The sequence below is a fragment of the Hemiscyllium ocellatum genome, chromosome 4, assembly GCF_020745735.1.
Source record: "Hemiscyllium ocellatum isolate sHemOce1 chromosome 4, sHemOce1.pat.X.cur, whole genome shotgun sequence".
NCBI classification, from domain to species: domain Eukaryota; kingdom Metazoa; phylum Chordata; class Chondrichthyes; order Orectolobiformes; family Hemiscylliidae; genus Hemiscyllium; species Hemiscyllium ocellatum.
In genome coordinates, this window is record NC_083404.1 from 134,198,793 (window position 1) to 134,212,174 (window position 13,382).

At 42.2% G+C, this 13,382-nt stretch overlaps 1 protein-coding gene across 4 annotated transcripts in view; it reads right to left on the bottom strand.

Moving 5' to 3' along the window:
• LOC132815107 (intermembrane lipid transfer protein VPS13B-like) overlaps nucleotides 1-13,382 on the bottom strand; it is a 945,713-nt gene that overhangs the window by 627,174 nt on the left and 305,157 nt on the right. For all 4 annotated transcript variants that reach the window (XR_009644627.1, XM_060823876.1, XM_060823877.1 and 1 more), the window contains exon 19: nucleotides 3,223-3,402. Coding sequence is in view for 3 of the 4 variants with exons in the window: in XM_060823876.1 (XP_060679859.1) it covers nucleotides 3,223-3,402 (180 nt within the window). In the remaining variant the exon portion in view is untranslated. The remainder of the gene's footprint in view (nucleotides 1-3,222; nucleotides 3,403-13,382) is intronic.

The following is a 13,382-nucleotide window of genomic DNA, read 5'->3' on the forward strand; positions in this document are numbered from 1 at the left end:
TACTCTGTCGGGCTAAAAAATACAAAATTACTGTATACTTTCAATGATGTAATCCATACCTTTGTCATTTCAGCTAATGCACATTCAAACAACACAGTTTACACATTTCTGCAAAAAGATTGATAAACATTTACAGCTTAAAAGGAGAAACAGACAATGACCGAGAAGAGACTCTTGGCAAAAGGGCAAGAAAGAGAATGCAGCATAAGACACAGATAAAAGGCAGGAGAGTAAGAAAAAAGAAATGAAAAGATAAAATAATAAATGAAGTAAAAAGGAAAGATAATATTTGTGCATCCGAGACATATATTATACATTGAAGCCATGCAGTGGCCAATAAAAACACAGCAAGACCACTCAATTAGAGAACAAGATGAATGGCATATGTTTATCATGGTGTTGCCTGTGTTGGGAATGTAGCATAATATCAAAATACATTGTGACTTAATTCAAGTAATATTTATTGAATTACATTCTTTTAGTACTCTCTGTGGCTCTTGCATAGTTACACAGTAATGTATTTGGCAGCAGCATTGGCTTGTTTAGCGCGTCCTTCCAAACATTGCACGAGATGTCTTAACATGTTTCTAAAATTAATAGCCCTGCATCCTGACTTACTGACAGGAATTCATTCCACCCTTCAGTTTTCTGTTCCAGCATTCCCACTGGCAATCAAACACACTCTCACTTTCTTAAAAATACATCACTGAAGGTTCTTGGTTCCTTCTGATGCCTTCAACTTCAAACTGTGCAAGTCAAAATCCTTAATCACTTACCCAATTGATAATCATGTCTCAATTTAATTTCTAACCAAAAAAAATTATCTCAATTAATCCTCCTGCTCCTCTTGGTATTATATTTGAAATGGATAATATTTATTCATCATTCATTCCTGAAAATACAGCAACTAGATTTGTAAACCTTTTGATATTTTCCTTAAATAACTCTATTTCTTTTTTGTAACTTGCCAAAGGTACCACCTTTCAGGCAAGATGTTGAAACAAGACCTTGGCTGCTTACCCTGGATTAAGAAATCACATTGAGGGTACCTGCCATTCTCTTGGGGGCAAAACTAAAAATTTAGTGTTCTATAGACACTCACAAAACATGAAAGATGAAATACTACATGCCAAGTTTGTTACCACTACTAATTTACTGAGGCATTACTCACAGGCTTATTCCTGATGAAGGGCTTATGCTCGAAACGTCGAATTCTCTATTCCTGAGATGCTGCCTGGCCTGCTGTGCTTTGACCAGCAACACATTTGCAGCTGTGATCTCCAGCATCTGCAGACCTCATTTTTTACATTACTCACAGAGTTGTGGACATGGCTACAACATGCAGCAACAGATCAAGAAACAACTGAATAGTTCGGACCACCAGAAAAAGCTTACCAGATGATTTGCGCTGATGGCAAGAAGATGGATTTCAAGGTCATAAAACAGCGACAAAGAGGTAGTGTTAAGCTACAGAATCGTGATCTAATTAAATGGTGGAAAAACTCTAGAAGCTCAACAGCTTACTCTTGTTCTTAAATATAAATGTAATATTGAATTAGATGGGAGGTTATCAGTGCATGTGTGTTAAGTCATGGAGTCAGGTGAATGGAATTATTAGTTCACAACTGTCTTCTTTATCTTCGCAATAGGGATGAAAACTTTCAGGGAATTGGGATTGGTCAGTAAAACAAAGCTCACATTCTGTCACTGAACAAAAAGATTATAATGATGAATTGCCACACTGCAATTAAGCTAAATGATGAACTACACATTTTATGACAGACATTCACAAATAAGATGGGACAGCACAGTCTCCAGGAGTTACAAGACCATCTTCTGAAAATGGACTGCTGCAACTTGGACTTCTTAAGCATTTAGTCCTCCTAAAACCTATCAGTCCCTTCAGCCCATCATATCTGTGTTGGCCATCAAATATTCATCTATTCTAATCCTATTTTCTAGTAACCGGCCTGCAGTCTTGCATCTTATAGCATTTCAAATGTTTATATAAACGGTACTTAAATTTCTGTGGGTTTCTATCTGTTACAATTTAGAAGTCAATATTTTACCTCCAACAAAGTTCGATCTAAATGGTCTCATTTGAGGAAGATCCCATCCTGTATTACTATGTAATTAACTCCTTGATCAATATTTTTACACCTCAGCTTATCTTGCCTAAACATTTTATGTTCTGGAATATTAAGCTGACAGCCCTGCCCCTCCCTCAATCATATCTCCAAGATAGCATTGACGTCATATGTAAACGTGTTAATCAACACTCTCAACTCTTCTGTTTCACTCACAAAACCCCTTATATTACAATAAATGCCATCCAGACTTGACATGCTCCTTTGTGCCTTAACTGGAATATGCACTATCTTCTGGAAAGACTCGGTTCTTCTTCTATACTTGTGCATCACTCCCTACTGTATCTCCGCTCCATACCCAACCATCCTGTGAAATTAGTTTAAACTCCCACCAACTGCACTAACAAATCTAGGAGACAAAATTCTTGCAATCGTTTTAGTTGTTTTCACCAGGAGAAGAGAATCATATATTCAAACTCAGAGCAAATATATTTGTCTGGACACACAATGAAAGGTATGTACCACTCTTCTGGTACAATTGGTCAGTGTGTGTGGTACTTATATGAAAGGCTCAGTGTTATTCTTCCTACCTTTGAGCTAGGACGCTCAGCCTCATGTCTTGATTAGTCTTGAGGAGTGCAATAATACTTCTGAACACATTGATTTAAAAAGGTACTTAACAATTGATTTTTTTTTAATCTGCAAAACACATTGCTCTTTATCTCAAACAATTATACTCAATATCTTATTTTATTTTATATCTGCGCCTTACATAGAACACAGTCATTGCTTCAGTAAAACACAGCCAGAGGAAGTGATACAGACAAATATAATTACAACATTTAAAAGACATTTGGACAGGTAGATGGACTGAAAAGCTTTAGAGGGAAATGGGCAAAACACATGCAAATGGGACTAGTTCAGTTTAGGAAAGCTGGTCAGCATGGACAAGTTGAGACGAAGGACTTGTTTTTGTCTATATGACTCAAAAACTGCATTAGCAAGACAGCAAATTAACAAATTTATATTATTTCTTCTGTCTTTGAATGTGGTATTCTTAATGTGGGTCACATCGACAATTAAGAAAAGAATGTCAAAAAATAAATAAAAGCCGTGTGAAGAAGTTTGCACTTACCGGAGTTATGATAACTGTCCATTTGCTGAGGAATCTGGACGGTGAAAGTTATCAGGTCAGGGGCAAACAGCGACTCAGGTTTCCTGCTTTCATTGAGCCATTTGCTCTTGTGCAACTCTCTTGTATCCGAAGGCCCTTGTATCAGAGGAATCAATTTTTCCTTCATGCCATCACTCCTTCCTATTGTTGAAAATATTTTTATCATTATTTTGTTTAATGGATTTGTAACATCAAGCCGATTGTCTGTTGATCTCAACACCAACCAGAATAAAGAAATTAACTGGCCTGTTTATAATCACGTGGAATCTTGGATTTCAACATATGTTTTAGGAAAAGCATTTTCAAGGAGATCCACAACAATAAACCAGGCCTATTAGCCAAGAAAATGTTGTTCTGTGGACTCAGATGATTCAAAAAAGTTTTTCAACCCACAACAGAACATCTGTGACTATAAACTATTCTGCAAGTATGTTATCAAGTGTCAGGTCATGGGCCCTTTATTTGGAATATCACAAGGGATATCATTCTGGTAGGGTATTTGAACATTGATTTCACTTCATGTAAGCTCATCTTCCAGCAGCTGACCAAAACAAACTATTCCTTAGGGTAACTGCATCATGACAATGTAATAAAAGCACACAATCTTCAGGGAGGACCAAATGGTTTGCTGTGTAGAATCTTGGTATGTGAGGGAATTTTTTATACAGAGAATGAACATTCTGAAAGCTTAGTGAACTTTGTTCTGCATTCTTGTGCAGTCTGCAGGCCACCACAGACCAGTTCTATAACAATCGGGATGAAAGAGGAACCCATATTGTTTTTGAAGAAATGTTTGCAGATGGTAAAGAACTGTTGATGAGTTGCCAATAAACTAGAAATTGTGCTCATTTTATAGTTTCAAAATAAGTGTCTGCAAAAAGATGCACCTATGCATTTTGCAGTTGTTTCTGTAATTAACAGCTTTTCCCAGGAACAATTCATTCTGGTGCAGCAACAAAACAAAAAGGTCATTATAACAGCAATTCATGGGGATTTGAAAGCAATGGCAATGTGTGGGAAGTACACAGGACCTTTACTATATTTACATCTCACCTCACGAAGGGTAAGAGTACAGCATGAGGGCAAAGAGGCATAAGCACAGTTACCCTTAAGATCGTAAGAAGCAGGAACATGAGTAGATCACTTGGTCTCTCGAGCTTGCTACATTATTCAGTAGGATCATGGCTGATCGGACATTCCTCACATTAATTTTCCTGCCCTTTCCCCATAACCATTGGTTCCACAGTGATCGAGAATCTATCTCAGCCCTCACAGCTCTCTGTGGCAAAAGTTCATAACTCAAAACCCTCAGAGAAGAAATTCCTCCTCATCTCAGTCTTAAATTGGTACCCCTTTATTCTGAGATCAATGGCCCTAGATTCTCTCATGAAAGGAAACATCTTCTCAATATCTCTCAAAAAAAATTAAAAGAATTGCACGTGCTGGAAATCAGAAACAAAAACAGAAATGGATGGAAAAGCTCAGCAAGTCGTGCAGCATCTGCAGAGAACTCAGTTCTGAAGAAGGGTCACAGGATCTGAAACATTAACTCTGCTTTCTTTCCACAGGTGCTGCCAGACCCGTTGAGTTTTCCAGCAATTGTTGATGTCATTTCACAGTGTTTACCCTGTTAAGCCCCTTTAGAATTCTGCATGTTTAAATGAGATCAACTCCAGTGAGTACAGTAGGAGAAAGTGAGGGCTGCAGATGCTGAGTCAACAAAGTGTGATGCTGGAAAAGCACAACAAGTCAGGCAGCATCTGAGGAGCAGGAGAGTCAACGTTTCAGGCATAAGCCCTTCATCAGGAATTTGGGGGGTAAGGGGCTTAGAGATAAATAAAGGGGTGAGGGTGGGGCTGGGGTGTGGGGGGGGGGGAGGAAGATAGCTAGAAAGGCGATAGATAGACGCAGGTGGGAGTAACTGTGATAGGTCAGTGGGAAGGAAAATGGACAGGTAGTACAGGTCGAGAGGGCAGTACCGAGTTGGAGGCTTGGATCTGGGATGAGGTGGAGAGATTTGGAAACTAGTGAAGTCGATGTTGATGTCATGTGGTTGAAGAGAACCAAGGCAGTTCTTCCTCCAGTCATCAGGTGGCTTTGATTTGGCGGTGAAGGCGGCCCAGGACTTCCATGTCCTTGGTGGAGTGGGAGGGGGGAGTTGAACTGGTCTGCGACAGGATGGTGGGGTTGTATACTGCGTGTGTCCCAGAGGTGTTCCCTGAAACGCTCTGTGATTTTTCTCCCCAATGTAGAGGGGACAGCTTCGAGAGCGATGGACACAGTAGATGAGGTTGGTGGATGTGCAGGAAAATCTTAGCGAAAAGATCCTTTGAGACCTTGGACGCAGATGAGAGGGGAGATGTGAACGCAGGTTTTACACCTCTTTTGGCAGCAAGGGAAAGTGCAGTGTGTGGAGATGGGTGCGGACATAACGATAGAGTCATGGAGGGAATAGTCTCTGCAGAACGTAGATGTAGTGAGGAGGGAAATATGTCTCTGGTGTTGAGGTCTGATTCTAGGTGTGGAAATGGCAGAAGATAATGCGCTGTATCCAGAGATGAGTGGGGTGGAAGGTGAGGAAAGGGGGGTTGTTGCAGTTGGAGGGGTGGGGTTCAAGGGCAGAGGTCCGGGAAGTGGAGGAAATGCGCTGGAGTGCAATGTTGACCACGTGGGAAGGAAAACTGCAGTTCCTGAAATAGGAGGCCATCTGCAATGTTCTGGTGTGGAAGTGCAAGTTGGTGAGTTTGAAATCAATGCCAATATTGAGACAGAGAGGTCCAGGAAGGGTAGGAAAAGTCTGAGATGGTCAAGGCAAACTTAAGGTCAGGTTGGAAGGTGTAAGTGAAGTTGATGAACTGTTCAACTTCCTCTTGTGAGCACGAGGTGGCGCCAATACAGTCATCAATGTAGCAGATGAAGAGATGGGGGATGGTGGAACTGCGGTAGATAGACTGTTCCACATATCCTACGAAGAGGCAGGCATAGCTGGGGCCTATGTGGGTGCCCATGGCTACCCCTTTGGTCTGAAGGAAGTGGGAGGATTTGAAGGAGAAGTTGTTGAGGGTGATTCACTTCCACCAATTGAATGAGTGTGTCGTTGGAGGCCTTCCCCATGGCAAATGGACGTGTACAGGGACTGGATGTCCATGATGAAGATGAGATGTTGGGGGCTGGGGAAACGGAAGTCACGAAGGAGGACGTGGGTGGTGTCCCAAATGTATGTTGGGAGCTCCTGGACCAAAGGGGACTGGACAGTGTTGAGATATGAGGAGATACATTCGGTGAGGCAGGAGCGGGCGGAGACAATAGGTCAACCAGGGCAGTCAGGGCAGTGGATCTTGAGTAAGAGGGTGAACCAGGCAGTGCAGATTTGCAGAACAATGAGGTTCAAGGTGGTGGTTGGAAGATCCCATGAGGTGATGACAGGCTGTATAGTCTTAGACATGATGGTTTGGTGATGGGAGGTGAAGTCGTGGTCGAGGGGGTGGTAGGAGGAGTCTGTGAGTTGGCACCTGGCTTCAGTGATATAGAAGTCAGTGCACCAAACTACAATTGCCCCCCACTCCTTGTCTGCTGGTTTAATGGTGAGAGGGCTGCATGTTGTGATGGTGAAAGGGTGGAGTGGGTAACAGGGGTGGACGGGTTGAGGTGGTCAATTTCACAGCGGAGATGAAATGGAGGTCGAGGGTTGTTAAGAGACTAGGATGGGGTGTCCAAGAGGATGGAGTATATTGGAGACAGGAATAGGCGTCCATGGAGGATGGGTGGGATTGATGGTTGAAAAAGTAAGCACCAAGGTGGCAGAAGAAATATTTGAGTTCGCAACGTGGATGGAATACCTTTACCTGGAAGCATAGTGGGATATAGGTGAGACCTTGACTGAGGACTGATCATTCATCCTCAGTGAGGGGGCGGTCTAGGGGGTGGTAAAGACTCGGCAGGGTTGGGGGCTAGGACCTGGTGTAGAGCTAGAGTTAGGAGTGCAGGCAGAAACTGTCACTGGACTAGGGGCTGTGATGTGAGCATTGGTGACATCACCAACGTAAACAGGGGTGGTCAGGGGTACAGAAGCAGTGTATTCGGTGGCATCCGTGGGGGCGGAAGTGACGTTCTGGGTGGTGTTTGCAGAAGCGGTGTCTTCTGTAGCGGCATTTTCAGTGGTGGCTAGAAGCAACATGGCAGAGTTTCAGTGAGTGACATCAGCGGGAACGGAAGTGGCATGCATGAGAGCGCAAACAGAAGCGGTGCTTTCAGAAGCGTATGCAGGGACGGCATGGTCATCGGCGGTGTTCCCGTGAGTGACATCAGTGGGGGTGTAAGTGGCATAGGCAGCAACATTAGTTTCCAAATCTCCCATCCCCCCCACCTCATCCCAGATTCAACCTTCCAACTTGGCATCCCCATCTTCCTTTCCACCTATCCGCTCCATGTTTCCCTCCAACCTATCATAATCACACCCCAACTGCATCTACCTATTGCCTTCCCAGCTACCTTCCCTCACACCCCAGCCCCACCCTCACCCTTCTATTTATCTTTCAACCCCCCTTCCTCCCCTCCAACATTCCTGAAGGGCTTATGCCCAAATCCCCTGCTCCTCAGATGCTGCTTGACCTGCTGTGCTTTTCCAGCTCCAGTGAGTAGTCCCAATCTTTGCTCATAAGACAACCCCTGCATGCCAGGAATCATCCTACTGAATCTTTTCCTAACTGCCTCCGATGAAATAATGTTGTTCATTAAATAAGGGGATTAAAACTACTCTCAGTATTCCAGATGTGGACTCACAGCTGCAGTAAAATTTCCTAACTCTTATACTCCAACTCCACCCCCCCCCCCACCTTGAAATAAGGGCAAACAGTCCATTAGTCTTCCTGATTAGGCTTCCTGTGTGCTAGCTTTCTGTGTTTCATGAACAAGTATCCCCAAATCCTTTTGTGTTGCAGTTTTCTGCAGTTTCTCTCCACTTATGCAATACTGTTCTTTTGTTCACTCTTTCAAAATGAACAACTTTTTTAAAATTAGATTAGATTCCCTACAGTGTGGAAACAGGCCCTTCGGCCCAACAAGTCCACACCGACCCTCCAAAGAGTAACCCACCCAGACCCACTTCCCTCTGACTAATGCACCTAACCTAATCAGAGCACCAGGAGGAAACCCACGCAGACACGGGAAGAATGTGCAAACTCCACACAGTCGCCCAAGGCTGGAATTGAACCTGGGACCCTGGTGCTGTGAGGCAGCAGTGCTAACCACTGAGCCGCTCCTTCACATTTTTCCACATCATACTCCATTTGCCAACTTTTTGCCCACTTACTTAAAGCCCTCTCACAATTTGCCTTTCGACTTATTTGCGTCATCTGCAAATTTGGCTCCAGTAAATGTGCTCCCTTCCTCCAAGTCAGTAATATATATTGTAAACAGTTGCATTCCCAGCACTGATCCTGTAAAACTCTATTTGATCAACTTGAGAAAAAGAACTTGTACTGTTTCCTGCCATGAGAAAATTCTCTAGCCACACCAATATTCTAACTCCAACACCATGGGCTCTTGTGACTTAACCTTTAGTGAGATACCTGTCGAATGACTTCTGGAAGCCCAAACACAACACGTCTACTGATTCGCCACTATCTACACTGGTTGAGACTTTGGAAAAAAACTATAATAAACTAGGCACTTGTGATTTCCCTTTCACGAAGCCTTGCTGACTCTGCTGATTAGATTATAATTTTTCCTAATAATTGATTCCAACATGTTTCCAAACAATAGAGGTTAGGTTGGTTGTCCTATGATTTCCTGCTTTTTTGCCTCCCTCCCTTTTGAAATTGAAATGTCACATTAATAGTATTCCAATCCTCCAGATGTTTTAAAACTAAAACCATAACATATCCACTACCTGGTCACTATTTATTTTAGGATCTTAGGATGCAAGCCATCAGGTTAAGGGGACTTATCTGCCTTTAGCCCCATTAGTTTGCCTAATATTACTTCTCTAGTGATGGTGATGGTACTTAATTCCTCCCCATCTTTATGTTAATGGGATGTTTGAAGTGCCTTCCATCATAAAGGCTGATTGAAGAAGAAGAAAACTGGTCACTGTCAATATGTCTGCAGACAAGTAACTGCACAGGTGGAATCATTTCTCCAGTAAACAGATCCATAAGGTAGCGCCAGTCAATAGGATGTGGCTGATGGTTCCAGTAGTCTTTATTGTGCATCCAATCCTCCTGCATTCACTCAAGTAACACTCACAATCCATGGTGAAGCTGCCTACAGATCATGACCTGGGACACACTCAATCATAAAATCCCTACAGCACAGAAAAAAATCCATTCAGCCCATTGAGTCTGCACTGACCCTCTGAAGACCATCCCACCCAGACCCATCCCGTCACCTCATCCCCACAACCGCACATGGGTTTTTTTTTTACTATGGCTAACCCACCTAACCTGCACATTGCTAGACACTACGGAACAAATGTTTTAGCATGGCCAATCCACCTAACCTGCACATCTTTGAACTGAGAGAGGAAACTAGATCACCTAGAGGAACCTGAGCACACACGGGGAGAATGTACAAACTCCAGATAGACAGACGCCAAAGGCTGGAATCAAACCTGGGTCCCCTAGCACTGTGAGGTAGCAGTGCAATCGTGCTGCCCTTTCAATTGGCCCCTGGATGGCTCTGGCCATCCCAATGTTGGACACATCACCCAGTACTTATTGTGACAGCATCTGAAGTGGGCCCCACTAGAAAGGTCACAGCCACTGATACACAAGATTCCCAAGACAGAAATCATTCCAACATTGGGATCATCACACCTATGGCAAAGTCAGTTTTTTTTTGTGTGTTTAGACATGTCTGTTAAAAATATGCCTGCCCACAGTCCTGAAACAATTGCCTGAAAGAATTTCTTCTTATTAACAGTCCTTCTACCTTACTCAAAGCTTCATTACATTGCATCAATTATATGGAAAGAATAAAGTAGCTGGGCTCTGACAAAACGTCAACGTCCATTTCGCTCCACACACACTGCCAGACCTGAGAATTACCAGCATTTTCTGTTGTTATTTTTGTCTTATAGAGACTGAATTTGACTATCTCAGAGCACAGAAGGTTAACAGGAGACTTAATAAAGATGTTTGAAATTGCGAAGCATTTTGGAGTAACTAAGGGTAAACTGTTTCCATTGGCAGGAATGTCAGTAACCAGAAAATGCAGATTGAAACTAATTGGTAAAAGCACCAGTGGGGAGAAGGGTTTTTTTTTATGATGCAGCAGTTTATGATGATCTGGAAAGTACTATTAAAGATTGCCAGAAACAGACTCAATAGACAATTAAACATACACTTGAAGGAAAGGAAACTGTAGGGCATTTGGGAAATAAAGGGGAAGTAAGCAGAAGTTCCTAAGGATGAGATGCATAAGTAGGTCACAATCTGCCCATCTAAGCTACTCCACCACTCAATAAGATCATGACTAATCTGTCTAGTTATCTTCACTTCACTTTCCTACCTGCATCTTCATGATATTTGATTCCTTTGTCAATCAAAAATATTTGAAAACTAGCCTTATATTCGATGACCCAGCCTCCACTGTTCACTGGGAAAGAGAATTCCAAAGACAAATGATCCTTTGGTAGTACAGAGCCTGAATATTGCTGAAGAAAGACACATTTTGTGGAAGTTTCTCAATTAGCTCTCATCAAGGCAAAATGCATGAAACAAAAAAAAACAGAAAACGACATCCACACAGCACAAAAGGAAAACACTGAATGGTAGGAAAATAGAGTCCAACCCGGTAAAGGCAAAACAATGGACGAAGTATCAACATTTGCAGCCCAAAGGCTGGCAGATCATATCTAAATCGCACAGACATTTGGTTGCTTGAAACTAACAAGGTACTGACCAAACCCAACCAGCCCATGCCAGCACATAAAATGTGATTGACTAACTGGACATTTGCTAAATGATCCCAAGTGTGCAGAAAATTACATTGACAACCAATTTTGGAGTGTTATTCAGTTTCTCAGTATGCCACATCTGCGTGTATGGAAGCGACATGTCTTAATATACAATGGCCTGTCCATTGCAGACAGAAAGTACTTTTCTTTTTTATTCATTCATGGCATGAGGGCATCACTGCCCATTCCTAATTGCCCAGTGGGCAGTTAAGAGTCAATCATATTGCTGTGGGTCTGGAGTCACATGCAGGCTAGACTAGGTGAGGATAGCAGATTTCCTCCCCTGCAGGACATTAGCAAAGAAGATGGGACTTTCTTGACAATCGACAATGATTCCATTAAGCTCTTAATTACAAATTCCACAATCTGCAATGGCAGGATTGGAACTCAGTACCTGGTCTCTGGATTAACAGTCCAACAATAATACCACTAGGTCATAGCCTGCCCAATGTTCATACACTGTTCCGGTTTAAACAAGACAATAAAAAGGTGACAGCCATTCACTGGTGTATTTTTTTGGAATGATTTAATCAGAGTCAAACTTTCTGGTTTGAAATTTGGACAAGACTTAGCAGTTGACTGTCAGTCATCCCTGACTGGTTTATTGCTCATGGCAATGCCTCTATCAATTGGAGTCACTTGCCAACTGTTAGTGCTCTCCTCTTGTACAGTGTGGACATTCTTGTTTTTTTTCTGTGGTACTTCCTGTGAATTGTCCAGATGAGTGCAAGATAAAAAGCTTGAATAAAATGCATACTTTTTCAGCCAAACACAAATGACCCTCTGAAGGAAGAAATCTGTCCTCATCTTCGTCTCAAATAAGAAACACCCTATTTTTTAAACTCTGTCCCTTAGTTGATATTTCCCAAGAGGGGAAACATCCTCTTGGCACCTATCCTCTCAAACCCCACAGATTCGTCTATATTTCACTAAGACTACTTCTCATTCTTCTGAACTCCAGTAAATACAGGTCCAATCTGCTCACAGACAGAAGATTGACCCTTCAACAAAGAGCAGAGTCAGGATAAATGGGTCTTTTAACAGTTGGCAAGATGTAACTTGTGGGGTCACATAGGGCTTGGAACTCAGGCCCTAACTATTTAAAATTTACACTGAAGGCATTGATGCAAGGGTGGAAAGTACTGTGGCCAAGTTTGAAGATGACACCAATACAGATGGGAAAGTAAGCTGCAATGCAGAAAAAACAAATTTACAAATGGATAGGGATAGGTTAGGTGAATGGGCTAAATTTGGCAGATGGAGTTTAACGTGGCTAAGTGTGACGTCAACAATTTGATCAGAAGACTGAAAAAGCAATTTATTATCTTATTCGAACATAGAACATTACAGCACAGTACAGGTCTTTTGGCCTTCGATGTTGCGCCAACCTGTTAAACCATCCTGAAGCCCATCTAACCTGGACTATTCCATTATCATTCATATAGTAGCATTTGCCCGAAACGTCAAATTCCCTGTTCCTTGGATGCTGCCTGACCTGCTGTGCTTTAACCAGCAACACATTTTCAGCATTATCATTCATATGACCATTTAAATGCCCTTAAAGTTGGTAAGTTTACTACTGTTGCAGGCAGGGTGTTCCAAACCCTTACTACTCTCTGAGTAAAGAACTTACCACTGACACCTGTCGTATATCTATCACCCCTCAATTTAAAACTATGTCCCCTCGTGCTAGCCATCACCATCCGAGGAAAAAGGCTCTCACTGTCCATCCTATCTAATCCTCTGATCATCTTGTATGTCTCTATTAAGTCACCTCTCAACCTCTCTCTAACAAGAGAATTGGAGAGAAACTGCAAAGTGCTTCCGTGCAGAGGGATCGAACTGTTCTTGTGCATGAATCACAGAAAACTAGCTTTGATATATTAAAGGAGGTCAATGGAATTTTAGCATTTAGTGCTAAAGGAATAAAATATAAAAGCAGGAAAATGTTGTTACAACTGTACTAGGCATGAATGAAACTGTACCAAGAGCAGTGCAAACAGTTTTGGTCCCGTTACATGAGGAGGTATGTAGTTGCATTGGAAGCAGCTCAAAGATGTTCATCAGATTGATTCCAGAGATGAGGGTCTTATCTTATGAGCAGTTCAGGCCAATATTCTTTACAGTTTAGAAGAATGACGAGAGACCAAATTGAGGTATATAA